Source organism: Anarhichas minor, unplaced genomic scaffold, assembly GCF_050575085.1.
Source record: "Anarhichas minor isolate MPS153535 unplaced genomic scaffold, ASM5057508v1 ptg000002l, whole genome shotgun sequence".
NCBI lineage: Eukaryota > Metazoa > Chordata > Actinopteri > Perciformes > Anarhichadidae > Anarhichas > Anarhichas minor.
In genome coordinates this window covers 3,958,901-3,984,695 of record NW_027466448.1, presented here as the reverse complement: position 1 = coordinate 3,984,695, position 25,795 = coordinate 3,958,901, and the positions used below count along the sequence as shown (strand labels likewise).

General features: G+C 41.8%; 1 protein-coding gene across 1 annotated transcript in view; it reads right to left on the bottom strand.

Annotated features, from left to right (window-relative positions):
* lamc3 (laminin, gamma 3) overlaps positions 1-25,795 on the bottom strand; it is a 92,418-nt gene that overhangs the window by 28,304 nt on the left and 38,319 nt on the right. Inside the window, exons 5-11 of the mRNA XM_076098300.1 lie at positions 24,347-24,535; positions 23,200-23,317; positions 19,033-19,131; positions 18,114-18,250; positions 17,226-17,345; positions 9,367-9,565; positions 573-682 (exon numbers count right to left, since the gene is read on the bottom strand). Of these exons, the coding sequence (XP_075954415.1) occupies positions 573-682; positions 9,367-9,565; positions 17,226-17,345; positions 18,114-18,250; positions 19,033-19,131; positions 23,200-23,317; positions 24,347-24,535 (972 nt within the window). The remainder of the gene's footprint in view (positions 1-572; positions 683-9,366; positions 9,566-17,225; positions 17,346-18,113; positions 18,251-19,032; positions 19,132-23,199; positions 23,318-24,346; positions 24,536-25,795) is intronic.

The following is a 25,795-nucleotide window of genomic DNA, read 5'->3' as shown; positions in this document are numbered from 1 at the left end:
CGCCTGCACTGAGCAACTAATTAAAATGGTGTAAGTAAGTGGGTGGGAGCTGGTGATTTTGACCAGCTGTTCTGTCTTCTTGGTTCTCTAATCCACAGTAATGCCTCTAAGATCCCGCCTGTACTTTATTATACAGACTATCAGATGGAGAGGGAGCAGGGACATGATACAAATAAGAGGAGGGTTTCGAGAACTAGTTACTAACATCTGGGAATAAATGTCCCGTTCTTTGCTGAGCCAGATTTGGAACAGTTGAACTATTCCCCGAATACAGGCACTGACATTGTTTTAGCAACTATTTTTGGTGCAGCTGTAGCTACTTTGTGATGCCAATGTATATTTGATAAATAAAAATGTCAAAGTTTGGAAATCTTTCTGTGGCACTTCAAATTTTGCTGATATTGTTTGGAAATGGTCATGCATTTAACAATTATATTACATGATGTTTATTTTCCATCCATAACGCCTAAATACTGTAATTGTAGTGTAAATGACAAGTTAAGTTAAAAGACAAAATAGAACCCAGACTAGTTGTGTTAATTGCATTTTTGCGCACACAAACAGACACTTACAGTTCTGTCCTCCGGCGTTGCTGATTCTGAAAGCTGTCAGGTTGTAGAGGAGTTGTTGGAACTCAAAGGCAGACAATGGAGGCTTAAATCTCATCTCATTTTCATGAAGCCTGTGAGACGAGAAAACAGAAAACACATCAGTAACAGTATAGTGCATTCACATGCAAACAAACTGTGACTGAACACCACAAACATTTTAAAGGTACAAAAGGCTAAACAGTGTAAATGTGTGTGTGTGGCAGACTTATCACCAACTGGAGTGGTTTTTAGAGCAATTTAATTACTCTCCACAAGTAAGAAGCTACCGCATGGCCCGTCACAAATGTGCTTAACCTTTTTATCGGAGGTTATCTACAGCACTACCAGGCAACACACACACAGTGTGACGAAAAATTGAAATGTGCTGACTTCAACACATATTCAGGGTCTTGATCACTGAGCTTTGCCATCTGCGGAGGGATGTTCCGCAAAGCCAGGCTGCACAGCTGACATCTGCCTGTTTTATTCCAGGAATCATGCACTCTTTCCATCTTGATGAGAGGTGCTGTGTCAGCTCCACACAGGCGATGCAGTGTTACAATGTTTTCTCCCAGTATCGTTTGAAGGTCCCAAGGGAGAGGAGCTGCAGCGTGAAGGAACAGATTCATGTAATCTTCACATACAGGTGTACGAAGCACAATTACAGGTAACATTTTCTCCCTAATCATTAATAAGAATTCATGAGTGTCTCAGTTTCTAATAAGCCACTAAGTGTGCAGTTATAAATTCAGGTGTTAATGACTGGATTTTGGTCCAGGTGGTCTGCAGCTCTTTTCCAGAAGGAGAAAAGGAAAAAGACCAGCCAAAGGAATTTTTTCACAACCAGGGAATACCAGAGATTTTGTGGCCACTCTAGTGCTAAAGCGGCTCGCATTATGTACGGACATTCACAGTCCCCAGATGAAGAACTCCTGAACTTTCATTTAGTGCCACCATTTGTTGTTTTGAGCGAAACATCACAACTACTACCGTATGAATTACCAGGAAATTAGGTGGAGACATTCGTGTTCCCGGCAGGATGAATTGTGGCAACTTTGGCGAATTCTTAATATTCATCCGGCGACAGGCCGAAAATTGTATCTGTCCAAACTGTCCAATTACCTGAAGCTTCAGCTGTACTTTGTGTTTATCAACAATTAGCAAATGTTAGCATGCAAACTCCTTTGAACTACAGTAAGTATATAGTATATCTATACATAAGTTGGGGGACGGGGTTTCCAAAGCTATTTGACCTTCGACAAGCAGTTCTGACTGAGTATACTGGCCCGTTAAGTAAGGCCTTGTGCGTGACTGTACTCGTAGAGGCATTCGTTATAAATCAAAATTATAGAGGGCGTCTTTTTTTAAAGTGGTAATCAATTATAATACATGGACCTTGTAGTCATAGGGAACAACCTGGAACGAATGAAGTGTAAAACCTTAAGTTTGTTGACCATATCAGCCTTGGTCAGGCCTTTCATGTGTGCGTGTTTAATGGCCTCTATTTTATTAGGTCAACAGTTCTCAGTGCGACACTAGTTCACTTTCAAAATGTTTTTGTTTTTTTTGGTACATGGCCTCTGTCTCAGCATTCACATTTTTACTGTGCACATGACAGCATCTGTGTGTGTGTGTGTGTGTGTGCATTCCTAGCTTGCCACACAGACTCTCTATCGGTGCGGCAGGTCCTTGTTCCTTGGCCTGACATGTAGGCGCAGTAATAAAGAGAGGCAATTACAAACTGGGCCTCAAAGCCATGGTAATGGAGCTGGTCAGACAGAGATAAGCAGAGTGTGCATGAAAGTGAACAAACTCCCAGTCATGCTTTCCCTATGGAGTGTCAGTGTCCCTTTTAATCAGCACCAAGCAGAGCGCGGAGAGCCACACTGTAATTAAGCCTGCTCCGCTGAGGATGAGAGGAGATCATCGGGAGAGAAAAGCCGAAAAGAAAACTGGACAATTGCGCACCCAGACACACACACAAGTCCCCTTAGAGAGAAAACAGAGATAGAGATACAAGGTGAGCAAGACAGCAAGAGATGAACAGTGTGTGAGAGACAGAAAGAGAAACAGAGAAACGATAACTGGGAAAATACGTATGCATGCAAATTGGTCTAAAACCGAAAATACAAAAGAGTTACTCGAATAAAATGTGCAGGGGGACAAATCATTAACATATTCCAATAGCCTCTTCTAATTGTGCCAATCTGCCTGTGAAAAAAACAAACATTTTAATTGGATTGGCGATACAAATTGTAGAACAACCGACTACGGCGTCCAACCCAGTGAGTATCTCACTATCAGCCAAGTTTTCAATGGCTCTCTGATCCTCACAAGTAAAATGAGTCATCATGCTCGGTTGTTTATTCCTTATCGTTCCGCCATCTGAAGCAACACGCACTCACCAAAGTTTGTGACTCATTCCACGGAAGAGACTGTGAAGAGCTGACTGAAGAGTTGCCAGCTTTATTTATTGATTAACTATTCAACCTGTTGGTTTTGACCTCTACAAATTTAGAAAGATTAGTGACATGGCTTGTAGTCTAAGTTCCTTTAAGTAAAGCTTTGTTGTTGTAAGACTACCATATCAATTTCTCCTTGTTTTATTTATTGATGATGAGACTGTGACAGCCAAAAGTTGCTGCCAATTATACATTTATACATACATGTGATACTATCAGAATTCTAATAAAATGCAGTTTGGAACAGAAATTTGAAAGGCAAACCTAAAATCTGCATATACAGTATTTCATATCATAAATCAGGAATGCAATTATTGACGACAAATACAACAGCTCTGGTTACCCACAAAACGTAAACTCAAGTAATACAAGAACTGAGCTTGGGAATGTAATAAATCAGAAATGAATCATAGGTTTACCCAGGCCCATATAACTCCATGTTTCTTCTCGCTTTGCTCAGTCACTCATCGCCTTTTTTTTTTTTTGGCAGCAATGGGCCTGCTTTCTGTTTAATATATTTAGCTGGCCCTGATCTCTGATCAAAGTCAGTGAATTTTGAAAACATGACAGATATGAGCTCGGTGCCAGATGGACCACATGCCTGCACTACGACAGCTCTGCTGACTCCTGCAAATTGGCTCATACCTTTTGAAAGGCAGTCATATGAGCAGTTACCTGAAACACTTCTTTTGGCAGTGACACCTGTGAACAGCTGATCACTGTATGTAGAACGTTAATCATCTGTGGCGTTCCTTATGGCATAAATATTATGCTTCCATGCGGCAGACGTAAAACATACAGCTACAAGCAAGGCAATAAAATCCTCCTCGCCTACTGGTTTCAAGGGAACAGAAAGTGAACAGAGGGAACATCAGAGAGAAGAGTGGATGCTACCTTATATAAGCCATTCACCTCCCCCTCTCATCTGTCCCCTGCGCTCAAATCCCCACGCTTCCATATATTTACCCATCATCTGATATTGAAATGATCTCTACACCATGTGGGAACACATGGCCACTTAACAGTTCAACATGTTTGTCAGCCATGAACAAAGATGCTGTCAGTCAACAAAGACGTGGACTGTGTGCGTTTCTGCTCATGTTAATTTAAGCTTTCACATGCTTTTAGTGAAACGCTTGAAAATGTGTACACATCTTCGAAAACATGATTATTTTTGACACATGTTGCATCGGATTGTTGCAAATCACACAGCCAGATGGCCACATGGATTGACGTGCTTGTGTGAAAGCTTAGACACATGTGTGAGTGTGTGTGTGTGTGTGTGTGTGTGTCAGAGAAAGATAGGAAGAGATAGAAGAAGTGTGAGGGAATGACAGAGAGCATGCACTGGAGTGCATCTGTGCATGTACCTGAGACGCGTAATGAGATCTGTGGAGAACTTCTCCAGAGAGGAACAGTTAATGACAGTCTCTGTCCCCCAAGCTCCAGTGCATTTCAGAAAAGGAACCAAAGAGCTTCTTCAGCCAGCGGCTCATGGTGCAATGGGGAAAGTCATTACTAGTGCGCAGACACCAGAGAGAGGCGTGGAAATATTGGAGGGGACAGGAAGACACAAGAAGTGTCCCAGTTCAGGGGCTAGATCCTCTGATGGGGCAAGCAAAGAAGATGCATCCTACTTGACTTGAAGAGCCTCTGCCCAACGTTAAGACTATTCACTGGAACCAAACTAATGGTGCATCCAAGAGCTCCTTGTCAACTTGGACAGTCAAATATTTACATGTTTATCATCAGGAAGGTGGCCTTAAGCGGTAGATGTTGAATTCCATATTAATTGTTGTTTTTTACAGCACCATGCAGCTCTTACAAACCCACCGTAGGTACCCGCTCAGCACCAATGTTGTGTGTTTACAGCTTGTTTCTGCTCTACCAAGACGGTAGATGACTACCTAGGTGGTAATACTTGGTAAATCAAATGTGGATGTGTGATATTTCATATGTAGGAGTTAAATAGGATCGCATGAAATCCAGCCAACAGTCGACCAGTGCAAAATATATTGAGGGATTCTCGAGGCTGCAAAGGATGTCCTTTGAATTCAAATTGCATTTTTATGCAACATTTTGAGAAGCTGTAATCAGACAGTCTTTGTCAGCCCAGTACGGGAAATTGGGCAGCTTCCAAAACCTATAAACATGTGGAGAGCTGTACCAGATTTCAGAGATACATCAAATAGTTGGTGAAACATTTACTCAAAACCATAAATGTGAAGCCTGTGGTGGTTCTAGAGGAAAAGTCAGGGGATCACCAAAGTTATTGGGAGTCAGCCGCTGACATAATCATTAAACAGTCATGACCAAAGTGACAACTGATCAGACCTCTAGAGCCAAGCTAGCAGCACGGCTAAAATTATTCAAACTATAGAGGATATAGACGGCTTGCATGCAGCAAATAAATGCATTAATATCAAATATAGCAGCGTCAAAGCGATATATTCCACACTAAAGCAGGTATTATTCCATCATACTGCCATTACTTTGCCAGTAACAAAGTTTCCCATCAGCTGACACTCCAGTTGAAGGGGGCATCTCTTCTTTTACCCACCACACTAAAAGCAATTTCAACAACACTGTCCTGGCCTTTGTCAAACTGTGTTTTCCCACCAACACAGACAACGGTACAAGTATATTGACTCCTTCCCAAACTGCCAACAGTCTTAGTGGGATTCCAGACAACCAACTGCTGCATGAGCTCTTCCTTACAATCACAACAAGATTCTGCAGGTTTACACTTCACAACCCTATCAGTCAGACCACTCCTCAGCGCGGAGTTTGGCCAGCGCTTTGCTCATGCTTTAATCATCATGTGTCATCATGCTTCAGTTTCTTTAAAATTGAACATATCCCTACTTCTTTAGATTCCTTTCAGCAGCAGCCAACAGACAGCTGTCCATTGTTATCACGACTCTAAGAGTGTGATCCCAGAAGTATGTGGAGGCTCTACAGGACTGTTTCGAGCTAATGGACTGGAACATACCCAGCTCCCTGGCTGCATAACATGTCAATTTCCATGTGGACCCTGAACAGTTTGCTGTTTCTTGCAGTTCAAACAAACTGTAGAAAACAAAGAAAATCAAATCTCTACCCAGGGGAGAGGGAGGGTTTGCAGAGCTGGCTACAGGGAGGAAGTTATGTTGGTCCGCGTGTGCTGAGGAGGAGAATTAAAGAAAGAAACACTGGGGCAAAATTGAAGACAAATTGCAACAAAACAGTGTGAAGGAGGTGCTGAGTGGGATGAGAAGGATTACTGGCTACAAGACGCCATGCCAAGTGGGGGAAGAGAACAAAAATAGAGTGAATGACTTAAGTCTGTATTTAACAGGTTGAATGCGGAGACCCACCCACTCCCCCAAGTTGACGGACCATATGAGATCTCTCTCTCTAACAATATGACTGATTACGCTCCCGCTTCCCCACAGGCCGTCACACCAGGGGTCAGCTTTTCCGCCCCAATCACTCCCGCCTCCGGATTGGCCACTTTACAGTGAAGGGCAAGAAGGAAAAAAGGCCTGCAGGAGAGAGAGAGAGAGAGAGAGAGCAAATTGTTGCAAGGAGAACCAAGCGGGTAGAGGATTTCAAGCAGAGTAAGTGGAACAGTCCTTCATATAGCTGACGGTCAGTCACAGCAACAAATTGGACTGGTCTCACAACACAGACGATGAGAGTAGGCCGCTTCCTTTAGGAAGGAACGACATGTTCTAGCACCGTCTGCCTTTTTGGTATGTCGGTGAGGCAGACGCTATGAACATCTTGAAGGAAGAGGCTGATTTTGTCACTTGGCCGAAGGCAAAAGCTCAAGATAGGTTCACATGTTTTTGAGTCTTTAGACAGTACTCACATGCCCATAAGTATATTGGAAGATTTATTTAAGATAACTGCATCTGGGATAATAAATAATAGATTAAAAACAATTGTAAATGTCTCAGAAGAAACGTGTTTAATAAACAGTGATACAAATAAACTCAGGGTCATAATATAGTGAAGAAAAAACTAAATGCATGCTGGCACAAGACGGCTCTCATCCAATCAAATCAACAATTGGATGTGCCAGGAATTTCTTCAATTAAACAAAGATACAACTGACGTAGTTGTTTTTGGAGCCAAGAAGGAACAATTAAAAGTTGCCACTCAACTCCAATCGGCAATGTTAACAACAATAGACCAATCCAGAAAACTTGGTGTAGTCATGGACTTCAACATTCAATAGTAAGTCAGCTTACTATCACCGTTAGAATATATCAAGGATTAAAGGACTTATGTCTCAGCAGGATTTGGGAAAACTTGTCCTCAAAAGACTCGACTACTGTAACAGTGTCTTCACAGGTCTCCCTAAAAAATGGATTGGAAGGCTGCAGCTGATTCAGAACGCTGCTGCTCGAGTCCTCACTAGGAACAAGAACGTGGATCGTAATAGTTTACATTTCTATGATCGGCTCTTCTGCTACATTATGAACCATCCAGACCTCACGGGTCTGCCTTCTGTCCCCAGAGGTGAAACTAAACACGGAGAAGCAGAATTCTGTTTTTATGCACCATATATTTGGAACAAACCCCAAAGAAGCTGCAGGTCAGCTACATTTCTCACTTCTTTTAAATCAAGGCTGAAGACTTTATGTTTGCCGCTGCCTTTTATACCCGTCTTATTCTATTTTAGCTCAATATTCTCTATTCTCTTTGCCTTGCCTTGCTTTAGTACCAGTTTCCAAATAGAGATGCTAATTGACTGTCTTCAACACAAACAAACTATTACAATTTAAAAACGTAATCTAATCGAACAGTAGGCAACAAGAAAACAAACAGCAGACTGACAGCTACAAGTAATGTAAACCTAATCAGCTTTTTGTGACAGGAACTGTGTCACAGCTTGATTTTGATTGCTGCAGTTTTCAAAGAGGTGCTGTTGAATTCTAACAGAAACTACACCTACCTCCAAGGTCTAAATATTAGTAACAATTGTAATGCCTCGTCGCAAGGTTTTTGTATAATCTACATACTACCTTTACTTTGCTCCTTCAATGACAGAGTTTTTCTTATCAAAATCAATAATATCAGAATTCATCTGCTGTCTCTCCGTGGCTGCTTACATGCAATTTGAAGCCCCGGGGTTGGCATATCAGGCTGCAAAGGGACCACTGCCCATATAACTGTACTTCCAGGCCACGGACACTCAATCTAGCACTCTGCATGCTGTCGCTATAATCCACTTAGCTCTCCTTTCCCTGCCTCCTGGAGCATACTAATAGAGTGACCTCGCCGGTCCTGTCAAAACATCAGACTCTTATAGCTCCAGAGAAGTTTTCCTATATTTATATATCGGTGGCCTGATGTGACCTTTTAAAGAATAATCCCATCTTTCTTAAACTAACCTGTTTTTAGCCATGCTAGCGCCGTGGCTCAAGGGATGGTCGGTCAACAGGCCCAACACTTTGGTCCAGACTGAAATACCTCAACAACAATATGATGGATTGCCATGAAATTCGGTAGAGACATTCACGGTCCCCCCCCCCCCCCCCCCCCCCGAGTCCATAAAGGCTTAGGTGATCCTTTGACTTTAAAACTGGCGCCAACAGCAGGTCAAAGTTTTCACCAGTGAAAAATTTCAACATCTGCTTGATGGATTGATACAAAATCCTGTGCAGACAAGTCTCAAGAAGGTTCAAATTTGTGGTTTTAAGTAAAATGAGATTTAGTACACACATTCACATCCCCTTTAGGACGAATTGCAATAATAATTGTAATCCCTTAATTTTACCTCCTTGATAATTTGTCAGCTAAGTGTAAGTTTGACTCCTGCGCTCCCCTTACTATCACCTATTTTGTACTCTTGGTGATTTTTGTGTCATTCCACTTCTGTACACATTTCCCATCACTCTGGGTGAGAACATCTGCTAAATGTATAAAATGGAAAATTGTAAATGCAATGCTGCTGCTCTGTACCTGCAGATCTACATGACAGCGAGCGCACGGGGGAGCTGGCTCATCACTACATTTATATCCTGACATTCTGCTGGGACCATGACAGCACTGTCAACATAGTTGCGCTGCAGTCAGTGCATGGGTGTCCTGGATAGTCTGTACTCTGCGGACTCTATGTCTATATTGTAACAAGGAACAAGTCAGGCAACAGGGAGTTGCATAGCTGCAGAGAAAAACAAACATCGCAACATCCATTCTTATGCACACATTAAGGCAAACGCTTTGGTATTCTCGAGAGACACAAGTTCAACAGTAAAAAAGAAAAAAAGAAAAGCATGTGCACAGACTTACAAACTGACAGCCCCATGCCTGCATCCTAGTACCTGACAACGAAGGAGTGCTGCAACGTGAGGCCGGGGTCGTGGTCAAGCACCGGTTGGGGTGAAAGGTCAGCAGATAGCGTGACTCCAGAGCCTTGGAGGAGCAAGGTGACGTGGTCGGGGAGCAGCTCGGAGGTCTCGGAGGTGAAGGTGATGGAGAGGAGCTGGCCGTAGCTGTAGACTTGATGACCCAGGAATTTCTCTGGTGGGCGATCAGAGGTTGGATGTTAGAGAGGTGAGTGGAGTCAGCTTTATTATTGAAGTATCAGCCAACTCTCTGCCATTAATGTAGTAAACGCAGAGGGCACACGGATTTCTGTTTGTGCAAGTGTGTTGTGGTGGAAGCTGAATTAGCATTTATTTTTTGTGGATATTCAGAAATATTCTGCCCATTCCTTTCTCTTTCAGTCTGTGTGTGTGTGTGTGTGTTCATCAGGGCAGAGGGGTACAGGCTTTTTTGAGCACGCATGAAGCACTGCAGGAGTCTATGTGTAATTACCCACCCTCTCATCTCTGGCTCATTACAGCACATTTACAGGACTTCAAAGATCTTAGCCACCACTAGACATACCCCCACCTCACCACCAACATCCCAAAGCTGGCTAAAGGAAAAAACATTCACAAGTGGTGCTTTTGATATATAAAAATAGACAGAAGTCTTGCCGTCCAACTCATCACATGCTATTGTAGAACATCTTGCACCAGTTGAGCTGTAAAAATGAAAAAATCCTAACAATCTTTGGAAAAAAACATCTATGCTGCCATTCTCTACCTGCTCTGGGTGAGCGAGTGGGCAAAACCGACAGGTTGCACGCTTGGTTGCCACCTTGTTTTTGAGTGTAATCGTGTGTGAAGTACATCCTGAGCTCTTCTGGGGGTTGGGAGGGCTAAGGACTTGAGTGAGTGATTTTGCTCGCGAGGTGCCTTTGGCGTCATGCCGAGCAATTCAACAGTCTGATCGTCTAATATCTGCTCAACCAACCGCCCCCCTTCTGTACATCTCCAGCCCACTCTCACTGTGACATTGACTGCCAGATTAGTCAGTGTTTTCATCTGACCTGCAACACTTCTGTAAGGCCACACGTTTTGACACGCCAAAATCAGGTTTTTGGATGCTGTCGGTTAATGTACTAATCATTGATGTGTTAAAGTTATTAGTAGTACGTTATTACTTTTTTTTTAGTAGTATTTCAATTAGTTTCAATAGTGTTTTTGTTATTATTATTGTTTCATGGTCCAATAAATATTGGCTTTACAAATAACTTATTTTGGTTTATTATATATATATTAGTTATATATCATAGAGTTAAAATTAAACTGCTCTCATGTGTTGAAATTGTCACACTCTGGCTCTGTGTCCAGATGCCTTCAGATTTCTTGTGAAGAGCGGGGATAGTTGTAGACTTTGTTTTCTTGGTTTTGGGTTTTCTGTTTGTCTATTTACACACCTGCTCTGAATCAGCCTCGTTAGTCCTTTCCTGTTCCCCTGCCAATGAACACATTCCCCTCACCTGAGCCTCTCTGCCCATCTCTACACCTGCACTTCACTCCTCGTTAGGTACGTTTGTATTTAAATCAGGCGGAAACCTCTGTCTCTGAAAGGTGAAGCATTTGTGCAAGTGCCTTAAGCTTGCATTCTCTCTGTTGACCATCAGGGGGCCCTTTAGAGTAAAATAGGCAACAAAACATGCTTAGGGCATGGCTTTTTGAAAGGTTGCTACCACAGCGTTGTCCAGTCTGGGCGTTGTTCATGTTTTTCGTCTTTGTACTTTAACCCTTTCACAGTGTTCATAAAAGTACATTTTAACAATTTGGTCGCCTAAAAGTGTCTTATTCAGCGTTCGGTTATACTCAGCTCCACACTCTCGTGTCACTTCTGGTTCCAAAAAACCAAGATGACAACTAACAAAACCGGCCAATATGCTGAACTCTAGGCTTCAATCCGTATTCCACAAACCAATGAGTGACGCCACGGTGACTATACGTCCACTTCTTATATAGTCGTGTCATATTTAAGTCCTGGTTGAATCCTTGGTTCTGTTCTGTAATGTTCAGTTTTGCCTTGCCTGCACAGACTTTAAATAAAAAAGTTATTTCTTTCTATTCCTGTTGCCTGCCGTCTCCTGCGTTTAAGTCCACGTGCTCCACTCTCCATGAAACAAGTGACACATTACCGTGTCTCTGTTCTCTCTAATAAGCTGCAAACTTTCACAAATAACAAACCAAACTCAAAAAGCTGAGCTTTTTTCATTTTCGTAGATAAAAGAAAAGATCCTGCTGCCTTCCGTCTCAGCTGTTACTTTAAGCAATTCAATTTTAATGAGAGGATACATGAATGAAGCACAACACACTGTGTTATCTATATTTACCATTCAACACTGTGGGATCAGTATTTGTAAGAAATGAAAAACAAGCAGTGATGGAAGGGGAAAGGCTTCAATTACATGACCAATCAATAGCACTTTCTGTTCTGAGTCCAGTCAGGCATCATTCATGTCAATGCGACTTCAGAATCAATAGAAAATAGATAATTACAGCCAATCAGGAGCAGGGGGAGCGCTTTCTCAAGGGAAATGAGCTTCCATACATCTCAGTGTAGTTTCAGAATCAATACATATTGATGACAAAGAATAAGAAAAATCAGGCAGTCGGGAAAAGAAAAGAGCGTTAGATTAAATCCATCACCAATTAGACAGGAAGGCCTTCAATGAGCTCTCTCACAGCGAAACATGTTACCCAGTGGAAAAACAACCGAAATGGATGAGAGGTAAAAACAACAACAATAGATCAATACGCATTCCTGACTCCAACAAGCCACCACTCATACCAGTGCAAATTCAGACCCAAATACAAAACGGACTGCTTTTAGTATTAAAACTATTTGCCCAAATTTCCCCAAAAAATATATTTTCTTACTTCGTATTTGCTGTTTGTACAGCATATGGATTACATTTACTCATTTAGCATGATGATTAACGTTAGCTCCACTGGTTGGGATGATTTTATAATGAAAGATAGCAGCAGCTCGGTAGCTAGCTAAGAAGGCTGGCGCTCGGTGTGTTCAGGAAATGCGGGCAAGAGAACAGTAAATGTTGGGGGATGAAAAGAGAGAATCAATGAATGATTAAGCGTGCACCAAGACCTAAGAAAAGGAAAACTAAAAGGCTGAAATATAAATAGATAAAAGCGTAAAATAGCCTTGTTTTTACACTAAATAATAATAATAATAATAGCATTTAGTAATTGCCTTTTGTAGGTTCTGAGCTCCATACAGCACACCTTTGTGTGGATATTTTAATAAAATGTAGACACAATCTCTACACTCTCCTCTATTAGGTGCTGCATATTTGACATCGGCCAACAGATGATCATTGTTACATTAAGGTAATAAGTGAAAACAGTCTCAGCAGAGCCACCGTTTTTGGGAAAAGAGAAGAGGCAATTAGCTATATTTGGGAAGTGATGCACTGTTATAATGAGTAATATAGGAAACTCGTGTTCACAGAAAATAAAAGCCAACAGATATTACTTTTGAAATGATTAATAGTAAATATATACTGCACATTCCTTGCATAACGGTGGGTAATGAGCCCAGTAATGCTGTTGTGTGACTAAGCTAATATTCTTTACTAAAGTGCTCCCTTATGGTTGTGAGTGGTTATGTTCCAGCTTGCTGGCCATTATTCTGCTGGGGTCGGATTTGCGTCAGTGTGGTTCCTGGTGGTTCTTTCTTTGTCTGTGAGGACGGAGGTACCACAGCATAATTACTCATAACCCTAATAGACCATCCAAAAATGGCCGCACTTGCGGGCCCCTCTCCAAAGCAATGAATCACTATAAAAAAAAAACAATGAAAGGATTAATCATGTGTAAGCGTGATCTGCTGTCTGTGTATTGCCGTGGATTTATATTCATTATTATATCTCACATGACAAATTGGAGAGAATTAAAAAGTTTAGCAATCTCTAAATACCACAGTGTGCCCGGCTGCACATACAGTATATGAGGATGTTTCTCTTCTCACAAAACTGAGATAGACTTTCTTTGAAAAAACATGTGTAGTACTTCAACCATTAGGCAATGAATTGATCAGCTGATTCTTCATTAAATGGTTTATTAAAGGTGCATCATATAAGGAGCGGCTTAAAGCTAACGGTGCTAATAGTATTAACAGTGCAAACTTTGAGTGTTCCTCAACATGTCAAAGTATTCCTTAAAGCAAAAATCCCAACATTTTAAAATGTAAAAAATGAAAGTAATTGTTGCTGATATTTCAATAAACAACGAAACGGAACAGAATGAAGAGAACCAAAGCTTTAACTTGTGCCATTCACTCCATTTTGTTTCTCTTGAGTCTTTCAGAACGATCTGAAGTCCACCGGCTGTGCTGCCGTTGACACTCTGCCAGGAACACGTACAGTCTCTACCGTAACAAGTGATAGATTCCCCTATAAATTTGGGGGAATGGCAGAGGAGCCTGCGATCAATCAGGGGGTTTAGACTTTGCTCCAACCAAATTAAATCAACTCAATTTCAATTAAATCCCAGCCGCATTACACAAGCACAAGCCCCACTGAGGCTCTAACATCGACCAACGATGCAGACAGTCTGAGGGCAAAGGATGGATGAAACTTTAAACTTTTAAACAGGTCTAACTCGGGATGTTACCATACTAGAAATCTAGTGTTGATACTGATACCACTGATATTCCACAATTCTCGATACCACGCAAAAAACAAAACAATTAATGCCATGTACTTCACCATACACTCTGCATCGTTGTGCCAATGCTGTGATCTAAAATGAATGAAGATATTGGATGTTTTTGACAAAGCGCTGTTGTCAGTGGGAACAGCCTTAAGTCCTCAGAATGCTCTAACAAAGTGGCCGACAGATTGTCTAAAAGCGTCTGAAGTCCTCCCAGCCAAAATCTCTCCAACCTTGGAATTGGCAGGACCACGCAGTGATTGGTCAAGTGTTTGGAGGGGAAGAAAGTAGGCATGGTTTCCGTCACTCTCTCAAGCTCTCTCAAGCACAACATGATGAAGACACTGGCCGAAGAATTGTCTGTGTCAAGACAACAGAACACGCAGGAGACACAGAGTTCTCGGAGAGAGATTGGGGATGCACTGGGATGCAGCCAGGAGGAGGCTATGATGGCAGGCTTTACACCAGGCCTTTGAGTGAGGCCATCTGGAATGGGTACCAACACTTTTACAGTTAGATGTGGCCAGACAACAATTTGCACAACTGAGTTTGTTTCAAGCATACTTTACTCTCAAGCCACACTCAAGCACTCCTTCTATGTTCGTGTACTGTCCCTCTGCTTCTCGTTTTTGTTCATTCTACTTTCTCTTTCTATCCCTCCACTCATTTTTCTCATCTCCCTTTGCTACGTCTTCTTTCTGTTTTGTTTCCAGATGACAAAGCCCCCAGACTGGTTTACATGCAGAGCTGGGTGCAGGTATTGCTCAGGTTGTGTGAGGCTCTTAGCTTAGCAATTGCTGCTTGAATCACAGTGACAGGTATAGCCTGGAGCTGCTCTCAAGGATCCTCACTCTCTTCCACTCCTAAACCGAACACAAGAGCAGCCATATGCTGCTCTCTTGCCTTCTACAAGAGGGTTGTTTCATTTAAATTCAGACATTTTTCCTCCCTTCTTTGTTTTCCTTTTCTCAACTCCCTGTTGCTTCGGGCTTAGCAGGTTGGCCGGTGCTGCAGATATGAAAAGGATCAACATTGCAAGCTCCTCAACAGATGGCTGTAAGGACTTATGTTAGATGATCTCCCCTTCAGCATGAAACGCTTTTCAGCCAAGAGAGCCACAGTTACTGTCCAGCAGAATCAAGTGGTGACCACAGTTGTTGGAGGCAGGTCAAAGCAACTGTTTAGGGAGGTACTTCATGTTTGTTTATGATCGTTCCTGGCAGCTGAGCTCAAGTGTTCAGTCTGTTGACGGGGACTTGAGCCCCACCTGTGTCAACTGTCAAGCAGATGTCCAGGATCAGGAGCAGGACAAGTCGCATTGCACATGCATCAGAGGAAGACTGTGTCCCCAAGTGTCTACATGCATACACATTTCACACGTCTACCTGCATACATTTAGGACTTTGGCACTTGGCGTACTAGTACTGACAGGAAGAAAGGGGAGCAGAAATAAAACGTTTTCATGCGGTGAAAAAGAAGGAGGAATAGTGATGTCCTGACTGAGTTGGTCATTTGACAATTGGGGTGAAGAAAGGAAGAGGTGAAAATAACGAAGGCATGAGCACCTTGTTGGCCTCATTGTCACTGGGAGTTCAGGAGACGTAATAGAAATTCTTTCTCTCTCTAATTTTCTTTCATACTGTCTCAAACTCTTCCTGTCTGGTCCAACAACTCCTTGTCAGGCACTATTGAGGGAACATTGACCTCTTGTCCTCTGCAGCGACGGCTGATATTTCTGGAGCTGGGTGAGCTACGCAGATCCCAAACCCCCGTTCTCTCTAAGAATTCAATAAAAAGAGCCTATGATTGAATCCGGTCCCTTGTGTGACAGCTGAAGCCCAAGACAAACTACGGTGACAAATACATTCGTGGGAATCACAGAAATTGCATTTCGCATGATGCTCGACGCGGAGTTGTCACTCAGAATTATCTCGTACTCTGGTGAAGAACACAGTGGAGGGATTTCAGCACAAATACAAATTAAACGGTAAAAGAGCAGAGACATTGGCAAAGAGAGATAATTTGAGAGCTGCTTTCAAAGCTGCTGCAACTCTGGTCTAATCTTTAAAGTTACTGTACACATGCGCCACTATGAAAAACGGAGAGGAAATGAGATCATTAATAGGGACGGCAAGGCAATAGATTTGTGCATTTATTATGTGGAGAAACAACATAAACAAGCACTGCGCGAAGTAGATAAGCAGGCTGCCACAAAGCTGCTCTCGGCCAGTTGGGCCACTAATCTGTGTGTTGTGGCCTACAGAGACGTCACTATAGCCCGTGTGAAGAAGAAAGCAACTTTAAAAGACGCTGTTAAATATGTACATTTATAATTACACATATATATGGCAAAGACTGTAGGCATTCATTATGGACTTGCACATGTAAACACACACACGCACACACGCACACACACAGCAATCAAACTTGCACATCCATGTCTTATGAGCGCATTCATAATGACATTTTACAAATTATGCCTGACCACCAGGCTTTGTCACATCCTGCTGTAAGCGTTTCATCTTTCTAAAAAAAGATTCCTCCAAATGGAGTTGTTCTCTGTGATCGCGCGTTTTGGGCATTAAACCTCCAGGATGCGGAGTTAATGGGATTGCTCCTGTTTTGCTGTTGGCTGTGGACTGCATGGCGGCTGGAGGGGCTGTGAGTTGATGCCTAGAATCGACTTAGTGGAGACAAGAAGAAACCAAGCCAATTTTCACTTTGTTGCTTCTCCAGCATGGCCAAGACATCCAATTCCATCAGGCCTTTGCTGCTGGGGCGGCTGATAGAAATGGGCCCTAAGTCCTGTAGCTGGGCCAGCTTACTCCCTTATCTTCTAATGGCTCTGATAACGGATTGGAGGAAATGGTGTCAGAATAACCTCCGCATGACCCGCTGCCAAATAACCTGATTAATCTCACTAAGGAACAACAGGAACAAGCTACGGGTATTAAAGATGCTCTACTAACACCAATACAATTTACATATTTGCTAGAGGAGCAACAACTGGAGGATTTATTTACCTAATAACATAAATGTCAACAATACTAACACTGCTTCCTGGGAACAGTATCCCACCCATTTGACCCAGCCCGAGGTGACGATCTGTCTTCATGGATGAACTCAAATCTCTATTATTTTCCATTCTGACTCACCAGGGGCTTTGTAGAAGCCGATGTCTTCCTCGGTGAGAGGCAGCAGGTAGATTTCACCTTCCTTCCACAGCAGGGGGTACTCCTGCCCTCCGGAGAACTCTCCCAACCAGCCATCCTGATCTGGAGACAACAGAAAACATGAATCATAGATTTCCTCTGCATCACAAACAGCCTGGATAGATATGGTACATTCTAGTGTTCGCAAAGAGTTCAAACATTTGAGTTCTTACCGGAGATGTGAGTTCAGATTATTTTTCTATTAGTTTTATTCTATCTGTGATCAACAGAGAAAAATACAACAACTGTACACAGTGGCTCTGAGGGCTCAACACACTGCAACTAAAGAAAACACACATAGCTTTCAGCAGATTATGTGCAATAATATATGAATCATGCATGTTAAAACTGAAATAAACCTAAATCGCTCATTTTCCAACACCATTGGCAGGTAGTCAACTTCTTTTTTTGTGTGTTTTCTAAAATTGGTTGTTTTCTTCTGCGTCTGCAGCTTGTTTCGTTATGCTGCATGTGTGTTTTTCTAATTAGTCAGTGTTTTGTCTGTTTGAATGCCTTTTCTTAAGTTGCAGAGCGTTGAGCTCTTGAGTTTTCATCTGTTCTTGGCTACATGTTAAAAAGGCTCTCTAAAAATAAAACAAAACCACATATCCAATAAGTTGAGAAAGAAACACAGCGACGTGCACAAAACAGTACACACTCACTGATAAATAAAACACACAATAAAACACGTGGTAGTTAAGGAAAATTAAGACGGTGCAAATTCAGTCAGAACAAAGTAAACATCGTCGGTCTTGTTAACTTTAGCTGGGTAATTACAATCCCACCTGAACAAGGAAACCTCATTATTATCTGGTGAGTCAAGGACAGTACCTTCAAAGAAGTCAGAAGTGATGTTGACGGCAGCATAGTGATCGGACGAGGAGCAGACCAGCGAGTGGCCGAAGCAGAAACACGCTTGGCATCCTGCTGGGTTCACTTGTTGTAGGTTGAAAAAACCTGGCTTGCATCTGTGGGTGCACACACACACATACCCTCATGCATAAAAAGTAATTAACATTCATATGCTGCACACGCGCCTCATTGCAGCTATCTACCACATCCTTGCTATAGTGTTATTCTTACTAATCGCTTTAAGTGCTGCAGACTGCAGTGTTTTGGAAGAAGGGACCAACTGGAGCTCAGATGAAAGGACCCTGAGCTCTGACCTACAGACACTAGCTGCCATATGGGTGGGAGAGGAACACCGCTAAAAATCAGCCACTACACTGGTCACATTACACAGGAGAGGGGCTTGCTCAACGAGCCGTGAAATCAGCAAAAAAAAGTCAACAAACATGGAGCACAGAATTATTCAATAGTTTGAGACCGGGGGCTGTGTGTATTGCTAATGTCACGGTGGGTTTATCTGTTTGATCCCAAATCCCAGAGGAGCAAGACGGAAGCAGACAGAGGGGAAGCAGAGACGGGGTTATTGACATGTTGGAAAAGTCATGTTCACTGTCAAAGTAGTCACAGTGACGGACAGCCCCAAAACATGGAGCGATTTTTAGACAAATTATTCTTAAACATTTAACACACTGCCACACCTGCAGGAGGGAAAATACTGCAGCAAATATTTGTATTCATCACTATCAAATCTAGGAGTGATAACATAAATGTTTCAAGCTCATATATTATTAAAAACACTATATTCTGTACATAGGAAGGGTTTCAGTTGTTCTATAGGGGAGGGTAACCACGGGTCATATGTGTGCACATACGTGATGTAAGCAGCAAACGCATAACACACCTGTCACAGCTCTGCCCCTCCACGTTTGGCTTACAGTGACAACGTCCATCCAGAGGAGAGCAGTCGTCCACAGTCCCGCTGGGGTCACACTCACAAGGCCTACAGACAACAAGTGAAGTAAAGATGAAGGATTTAAATCCACTGCACCAAACAAACGTGTGTGTGTGTGTGTGAACAGGAATTTAAAGGACAGGGATAATGTCATTTGAACTCCACGAGGATATTCTCTATTGGCTTGCCCCCTTCCACATCACAGATGGTCAGCTACACAGGAAACCGTGGGGCGTCTTGCTCAAGGACGCCTCGACAACATGGATACTTGTCCTGGGCCTTGAACCTGCGTCTCCCTAATAACGTTCAAATCATCAACACTAAGATGCGAGATTTAGTGCACAATCTATCAGAAAACAGTAAAGGCTGTGTGACCAACCTTGAAGAAAAGCAAGCAAGGTGCACAGTATGCGTCAGCGGTGACTTGGACAACGTCAAAATGCGTTTCATCACCTTCATTGATTGATTACTTTTCTTTGGAACTGTAACACAGAATCTATTTTTTTAACGAGGCACTATTACAAATAATTCAATCATCCCAAGGCAAGCCGTCTCCACTTGTCTCTGCTCCAGTGGTCTGAATAATTCACACCTCAACTCGACAGCCTGATTTTGCTGCATGAATGAGAAAAAACTGTGTGTGTGTGTGTGTGCATGTTAGCATGTGCGCATGCATATATGTGTGTATTGAAAGCATCTGTGAAGATAATCTAAACTAAGAGTCAGCTGTACAATTATTGTACACTTCTGATTTATGAATTTGTTTTCGTCAAAACTTGTGATATTCAGAAAAGCCTCCTTTATCGTGAGCCTCACTCTGAACCTTCATTCATTTTAGCCGTATGTGGGCAGCGAGTACAAGCCGTAAATACAGCACTTGAATATAATAACCACTAAAGTTGATATGCTGAACATGTTAGCGACAGTTTCCTACGCATTCAGATATGAAGTAACATGAGCCTTCATTTGGAGTTGTGTTTTTTACCCACCAGGCTAATACAAATCCAATATTTACCATTATATTTGAAGTTTGGGTTCCACCTTGTCTGGGAATCAGACAAATCTACAAGCTCTGATGGCTGCAGCTGATGTTGAACTTTTGGTTGAAGCCATTATGGCGCCAGTTTTTAACAAACTGGATGGTATATTTTCGCTAAAAGTAGAACAATCAACTGGACTTTCCCTGAGAAGACGGATGTGTTTGCTGTTCTTTCGACAGAATTTGGCGAAAGTCTGATATACCACCTCAGAAAATCTGAGTCTGTTTACATTTTTGGACAAGTCCCACCCTAATGTGTTGTGATTGGCTGACATTACTGTGCAGTCTAAACCCTATAGTCAAACAACTTAACTTGCTTCGCTGCCGTCTCTAAAACAGATGCCTTTACACACGCGAGTAAAATGCATCAAGGCAAGTGCTTTATAGCAATATTTTAAGTCACTAATAAAACAAATATAAAAAAATGTATTAATTTTGGGCTGTATGTTTTGTTGTTTGCTGTCCCTATTTATTTATACGCTAAAAAGTTGTGGCCAATAACCGCAACCAAAGGACCACAATTGGTTTCGAGTCACCCCTTTCATTTATACATCCTTTGTTTATACCAAAATAATGATTGTAGCAACTTTTAAGTCACAAGAATAAATATTAAGATTGTTTTTCAAGAATTAAAAATGAAGTTCTACTTTTCTGTTTAACAGTTCCACTGTTTTTTGCCACAGTTAGGTGTTGAGAAATAATGTAAACACCAAACAGCCATTGATATGCAATTCAACACCATCTCAACTTAGCATTCCCTCGGCAGAGAGAGGAGGTCAGGGAAAGCTTGGATATACTTCTTATGAATATAAATACTGCAACATACTTCTCATACACACACACACACACACACACACACACACACACACACACACACACACACACACACACACACACACACACACACACACACACACACACACACACACACACACATATCATATACATTTACAAGCAGGCTCTTATGCATACATACTTAGGAGGAGAACTCTCAGGTCAGAGAAAGTAGGAATGTGCTTTTCATCATCAAAATGTATGCAGCAGGTGAGTGAATCTTCAAGCTGCAACAACAGACGCAAAAAAAAAAAGAAAAAAAAAAGCACCCCGACTGAGTGTGTGAGTGTGCACAGCCTCAGGGGTAAATCAGCCTCATATCTTAGGGATGAAAGCAACTCTGCCTATCTTAAAATCAATTAAACCCGCTGAGCTCATTCTTGTAGCACACTGAAGCAATCCAAATCAGAGCCAAGTACAAATATAAAAAAACAACATTTCAATAGACATTTTGTTCTTACTCGGAACCGCTAATTAACAGAGAACGATTGTGGTCAGCCATGAATCTGACAATTATGTGATATTTTTTTCCAATCTGTGATTCGTTTGTCTCTGCAAGGAACACCAAACAGTACTTCTTTAAATAAATAGAATCATTTATTGACTACATGCTAAAAAATTTAATAAATGAGAAAAAAACAGGAATTAGCGAGTTTAAGTTGAATTATTCACGATCTATAGATAGCTTACCAATAATAGTTGGTGACAGTAGACAGAGATCATGGATGTTCGGGTCAATGAAGCCAGATTAGCACGGCATTATGTTATATGCACAACTATATACAACACGAGCCTCTCCTCACTAAAGCATCATGCATAACACTGTCTTTGAAGAAAAGCAGGTTTCTGAGGCCGAGTTTGTCCTTGGGGTTGGCTGCGGCTGAAATGGTTCTCTGAAGCTTCTGAAGGCAGTGAGGCGCGATCCGGTCACCATGGTAACAGGTGGAGGAGACCGCATGGGATCTTCAAACAGCGGGTCTGTTTCTCCTGGTGAGGAGGGCCGGCTCACCAACCAAAACAACAGCAACAGGACAGTCTCCATAGAGCAGGAGACCAATGTTTCTTTCTTTTTGTTTTATGTGTTTCCAGTTTTGAACATTGGATTGAAAAGGAAAACTATTTAATTGTCTTTAAATGACTTTATATAAGTTATTTCTCAAACCTATACGGTAAATGTTTGGGCAGCAACAGTAGCTGTAAACGCAACACTGACATATTACCTTTCTCAAGCTGATATTGAAAAGAGTTTCTTATTCACACATCGTCCAGATATTAAACCTTAGCATTTATTTGGAGTCATGTTTCAGGCCACTTGATGAATGTAAATCCAATATTTAATCTCTGTTCAGCCATGTTTTTGTCTCCAGCAAACTCTTTAGGCAAGATTAAAGATTACAACCAACTGAAACTTCTCTCTCGTGTGCCAAGCTCGTAGGAGAACTACGGTGGCTGACGCAAAACGCGAATGTCCTTTTCCCGAGCCAGTGTTTGGTTTGTCCCTCCTAGGCTGCTGTAGAAACATGGCGGTGCAACATAGCAGAGACTCCATGAAGGGGACCCGCTCTGTATACAGTTAATTCTAAGGTATCAAAAAGACGATTCGTATTTCCATCATACATTGAAGAAAACGTACTTATTAATATTTTATTCCATGCATGCCAATAGATCCCTCTAACTGCTACACACTGGTCCTTTAACACAAATAATATGAAGTTTGCTTCACAAAATGCAGTATGGAACCATAAAGATTAGTCAGATTGTATAAACATCAGCCCTGTCCTACTGTCTCGTCAGATAAGACGGAAGAAATTAACATTAATTCTTGTAAGGAGATGATTTGCAGGAATCTTGATTAAATTGAAAGAAAACTTTTATTCGCAAGTTCATGTTTCCACGCGGAATATTACAGAGCTCTGGGTCGGCTTGCTTTTTACAGCAGTTGTTAGCAGTTTGATAGTGTACAACACATCCTGGTAGTCGCTGATAAGAAGGTCCCTAATTCACAGTGGTGTCACATAGAGAAATGAGAATGCTGTTGTTTACGGCCGCTTTGTAGTTTGATCAATTGGGGTGTGGGGATATAACTGCAAAACAGGGAAGATGTATGAAACAAAGTCCGTGTCTGTTTTACCAGTTTTAATAACCCCTTCTCTCTATTGTCTATCATTTAGTCATCCTTTAAATGTTTGCTTTGTTTTTGTGGCTCTCGTGTGAGCACATCAGTGTGTATGCGTGTCGCTCACCTGCAGCCGCCATGGCCAAGCGAGTGAAAGCCAGCCCGACATGTGTCACACTTCTCCCCTGTCACGCCGACGCGACACGCACACCTTCCTTCTACATCACACTGCAGACTCACTGAACCTGGGGGGGGGACAGCATATGGATCAGCAGGCAGAAAAAAAAAGAAAAGGGAATGAAAAGAGTACACAGAGAGAAGGACGACAAAAGGGAAACGGGGAGTATTTTCAAGAAAATGGAGGAAAGTACCTCATAATCCACAGGGTGAATTACATGAAATGGATCAATGTATCATTAATAATTTGTCATGACGGGGATAACTGAATACCTGTTATTGAATTCTCTTCAAAAACCCTGGAGATGAGCTTGGAAGAGCGGTGTAAAACCTTGCAACCACACTGCAGCTGACACACTGTAGCTTTAGTTAATGGAGAAAAAAGACCAGCTGGGATATTGTGGACATGAGAAAAGGAAGCCTGATGGAGTTTTTTATAACCTTTGATCAATATAATGGACTCCAACAACTCTTGGCAATCATCTGACACTATCTAGTAAATGTAGAGGACAAGATTGCTGATGTATTTGTCCATTTCTTCATCTTGTTCTCTGTCCCGGGCGATGGTGTAATTAAGAGCCCAAACATTTAATGTCCCTCCACCTAAAATTAGACTGTTAAATGAACACTGAGTCTATTCACTGATGAAGTTCAATGAGTCAACCGGATCAATTTACAACAGCAAGGCTAGAGCAGCAAAGACATGGATTTATTTAATGGTCATTTGGGAAGCTGAGGCGAGGATACATCTGATGGGATGTGCAAGACATGAGACGAACACGATTGTATAAATTATGAACCAGCCTCTACTCTCAGGCTAGGTTTGACAGTTGAGCAGTCGATGGGTTAGTGTAATGTAATATTAATAATGATTTAAAAAGCATTTAGCCATAAAATCGGCTACAACTAATCCTATGAGTAGCTAAATCTTGCATATGGTTGCATAATTGTGCCAATACAGCATTCCAATCTAACCATAATTAAATTTTTTCATGCCAGAGAAAACAAAAATAGTGAGTAATGATATTTGCATGGATTATAATAGGGGCTTTTAAGTTATTATCAAAACAATTAAGGGTTTTGTAGCAGCAGTTTACCATTAATATTGCAGTTGCATGGTAGGCAGGGCTCCTCGGCAGATGTCCTGAAGTGGTTCTCTCTGCAGCGCTCACAATGGGGCCCGTCAGTGTTGGCTCTGCAGCTCACACAGCGCCCCCCACTGCCAGTGCTCCGGTACTGCTCCATGTCAAACACACAGTCGTCTGACCTCCCGCTGCAGTTACACTCTGAGAGAGAGAGAGAGAGAGAGAGAGCGAGAGAGAGAGAGAGCAGGAGGTCAAGCGAGGAGAGAACGAGGAAGGAGCAATCACAGGGGAAGAAGTGGGCAAAGGAGACAACAAGGTAAAAAGAGAGAAGACAGAAATAGATGGATCCAGAAATAGACGGAGGAAAGAGACAAAGATATGTGTGTGTGTGTGAGAGATTATGTGTTCTGGGATTGGATCATAATTTAGAGGCTCGCTGCTAATCTCATTTCACACAGGCCTAATGAGGAGCCAATCGGCTGTAAGGGGGCACTTAGATAACAGTAATTCATGTTTATACAAGAGCAAATTACTCAGCTGATAACACACCATCACAGCTCTCATACCCCTCGCATCAAATCCCTCCTTAGTTCACCCGTTACCCTGAGGGGGTATTTAGGTGAAATTGCCCATTTTATTATGAATCAAGCTCTCTGTTGTGCCTGCAATAACCATATGATTATTCCTCCCTGTTCATAAGGAGTTTTAGCAGTGTTCACCTTATTTAAAAAAAAAGAAAAAAAAAAAAGATCACCAGTTGCTTTGAAACCCAACGCGTTAAAAACTTTGGCTTGATGGTGAAAAGTGGGTTTAATGGGTTTAATGTTTCATATGGATCTCACTAATTTTACATTCATTAAAGCTGACATCTTTTTTTTGGGGATACTTGGACACAGCAAACATGTAAACAAACAGTGAACCAACACATCCAGCAAGCAGGAGGAAACATAAGCATTCCTTTGGGGTTGTCTTTTCATTCCACCTGACAAAATCCAAATAGTCACTCTCCCTCTAGCTTTGTTTGGTCCTTACCAACTTCTCCAATGTGATTTATTTCCAATAACGAGTAACGTAAAGCTTTACACTTAGACATTTTAGTACAATTGCTAGTCCAAGGAGACTAACTCTGAGTTAACAACAGAATTACTCTTTATAATTGTGTGGTCAGCTTGTTTACTCTCTTAGGACAAAGCTATTAAATGTCTTTGTGAATTCACTGGATTCAGAGCGTTTAGCTTGGCGCCATAGGATGAGAGGTTAGCCTTCGACCAAAACAGGAGGAATTTCCACATCAACATATGTTTTCTAACTGTTGTTTTTTGTCATGACTACTTTCACACTGAATGTGAATATTACTTGGCAAAAAAGCGATATTTTTATACACCAGATCCATATCTTCCATTCTGACCTTACACAATAAAAGCCACAGACAGATACACTTTGTGACTGTTTACCAGAGGA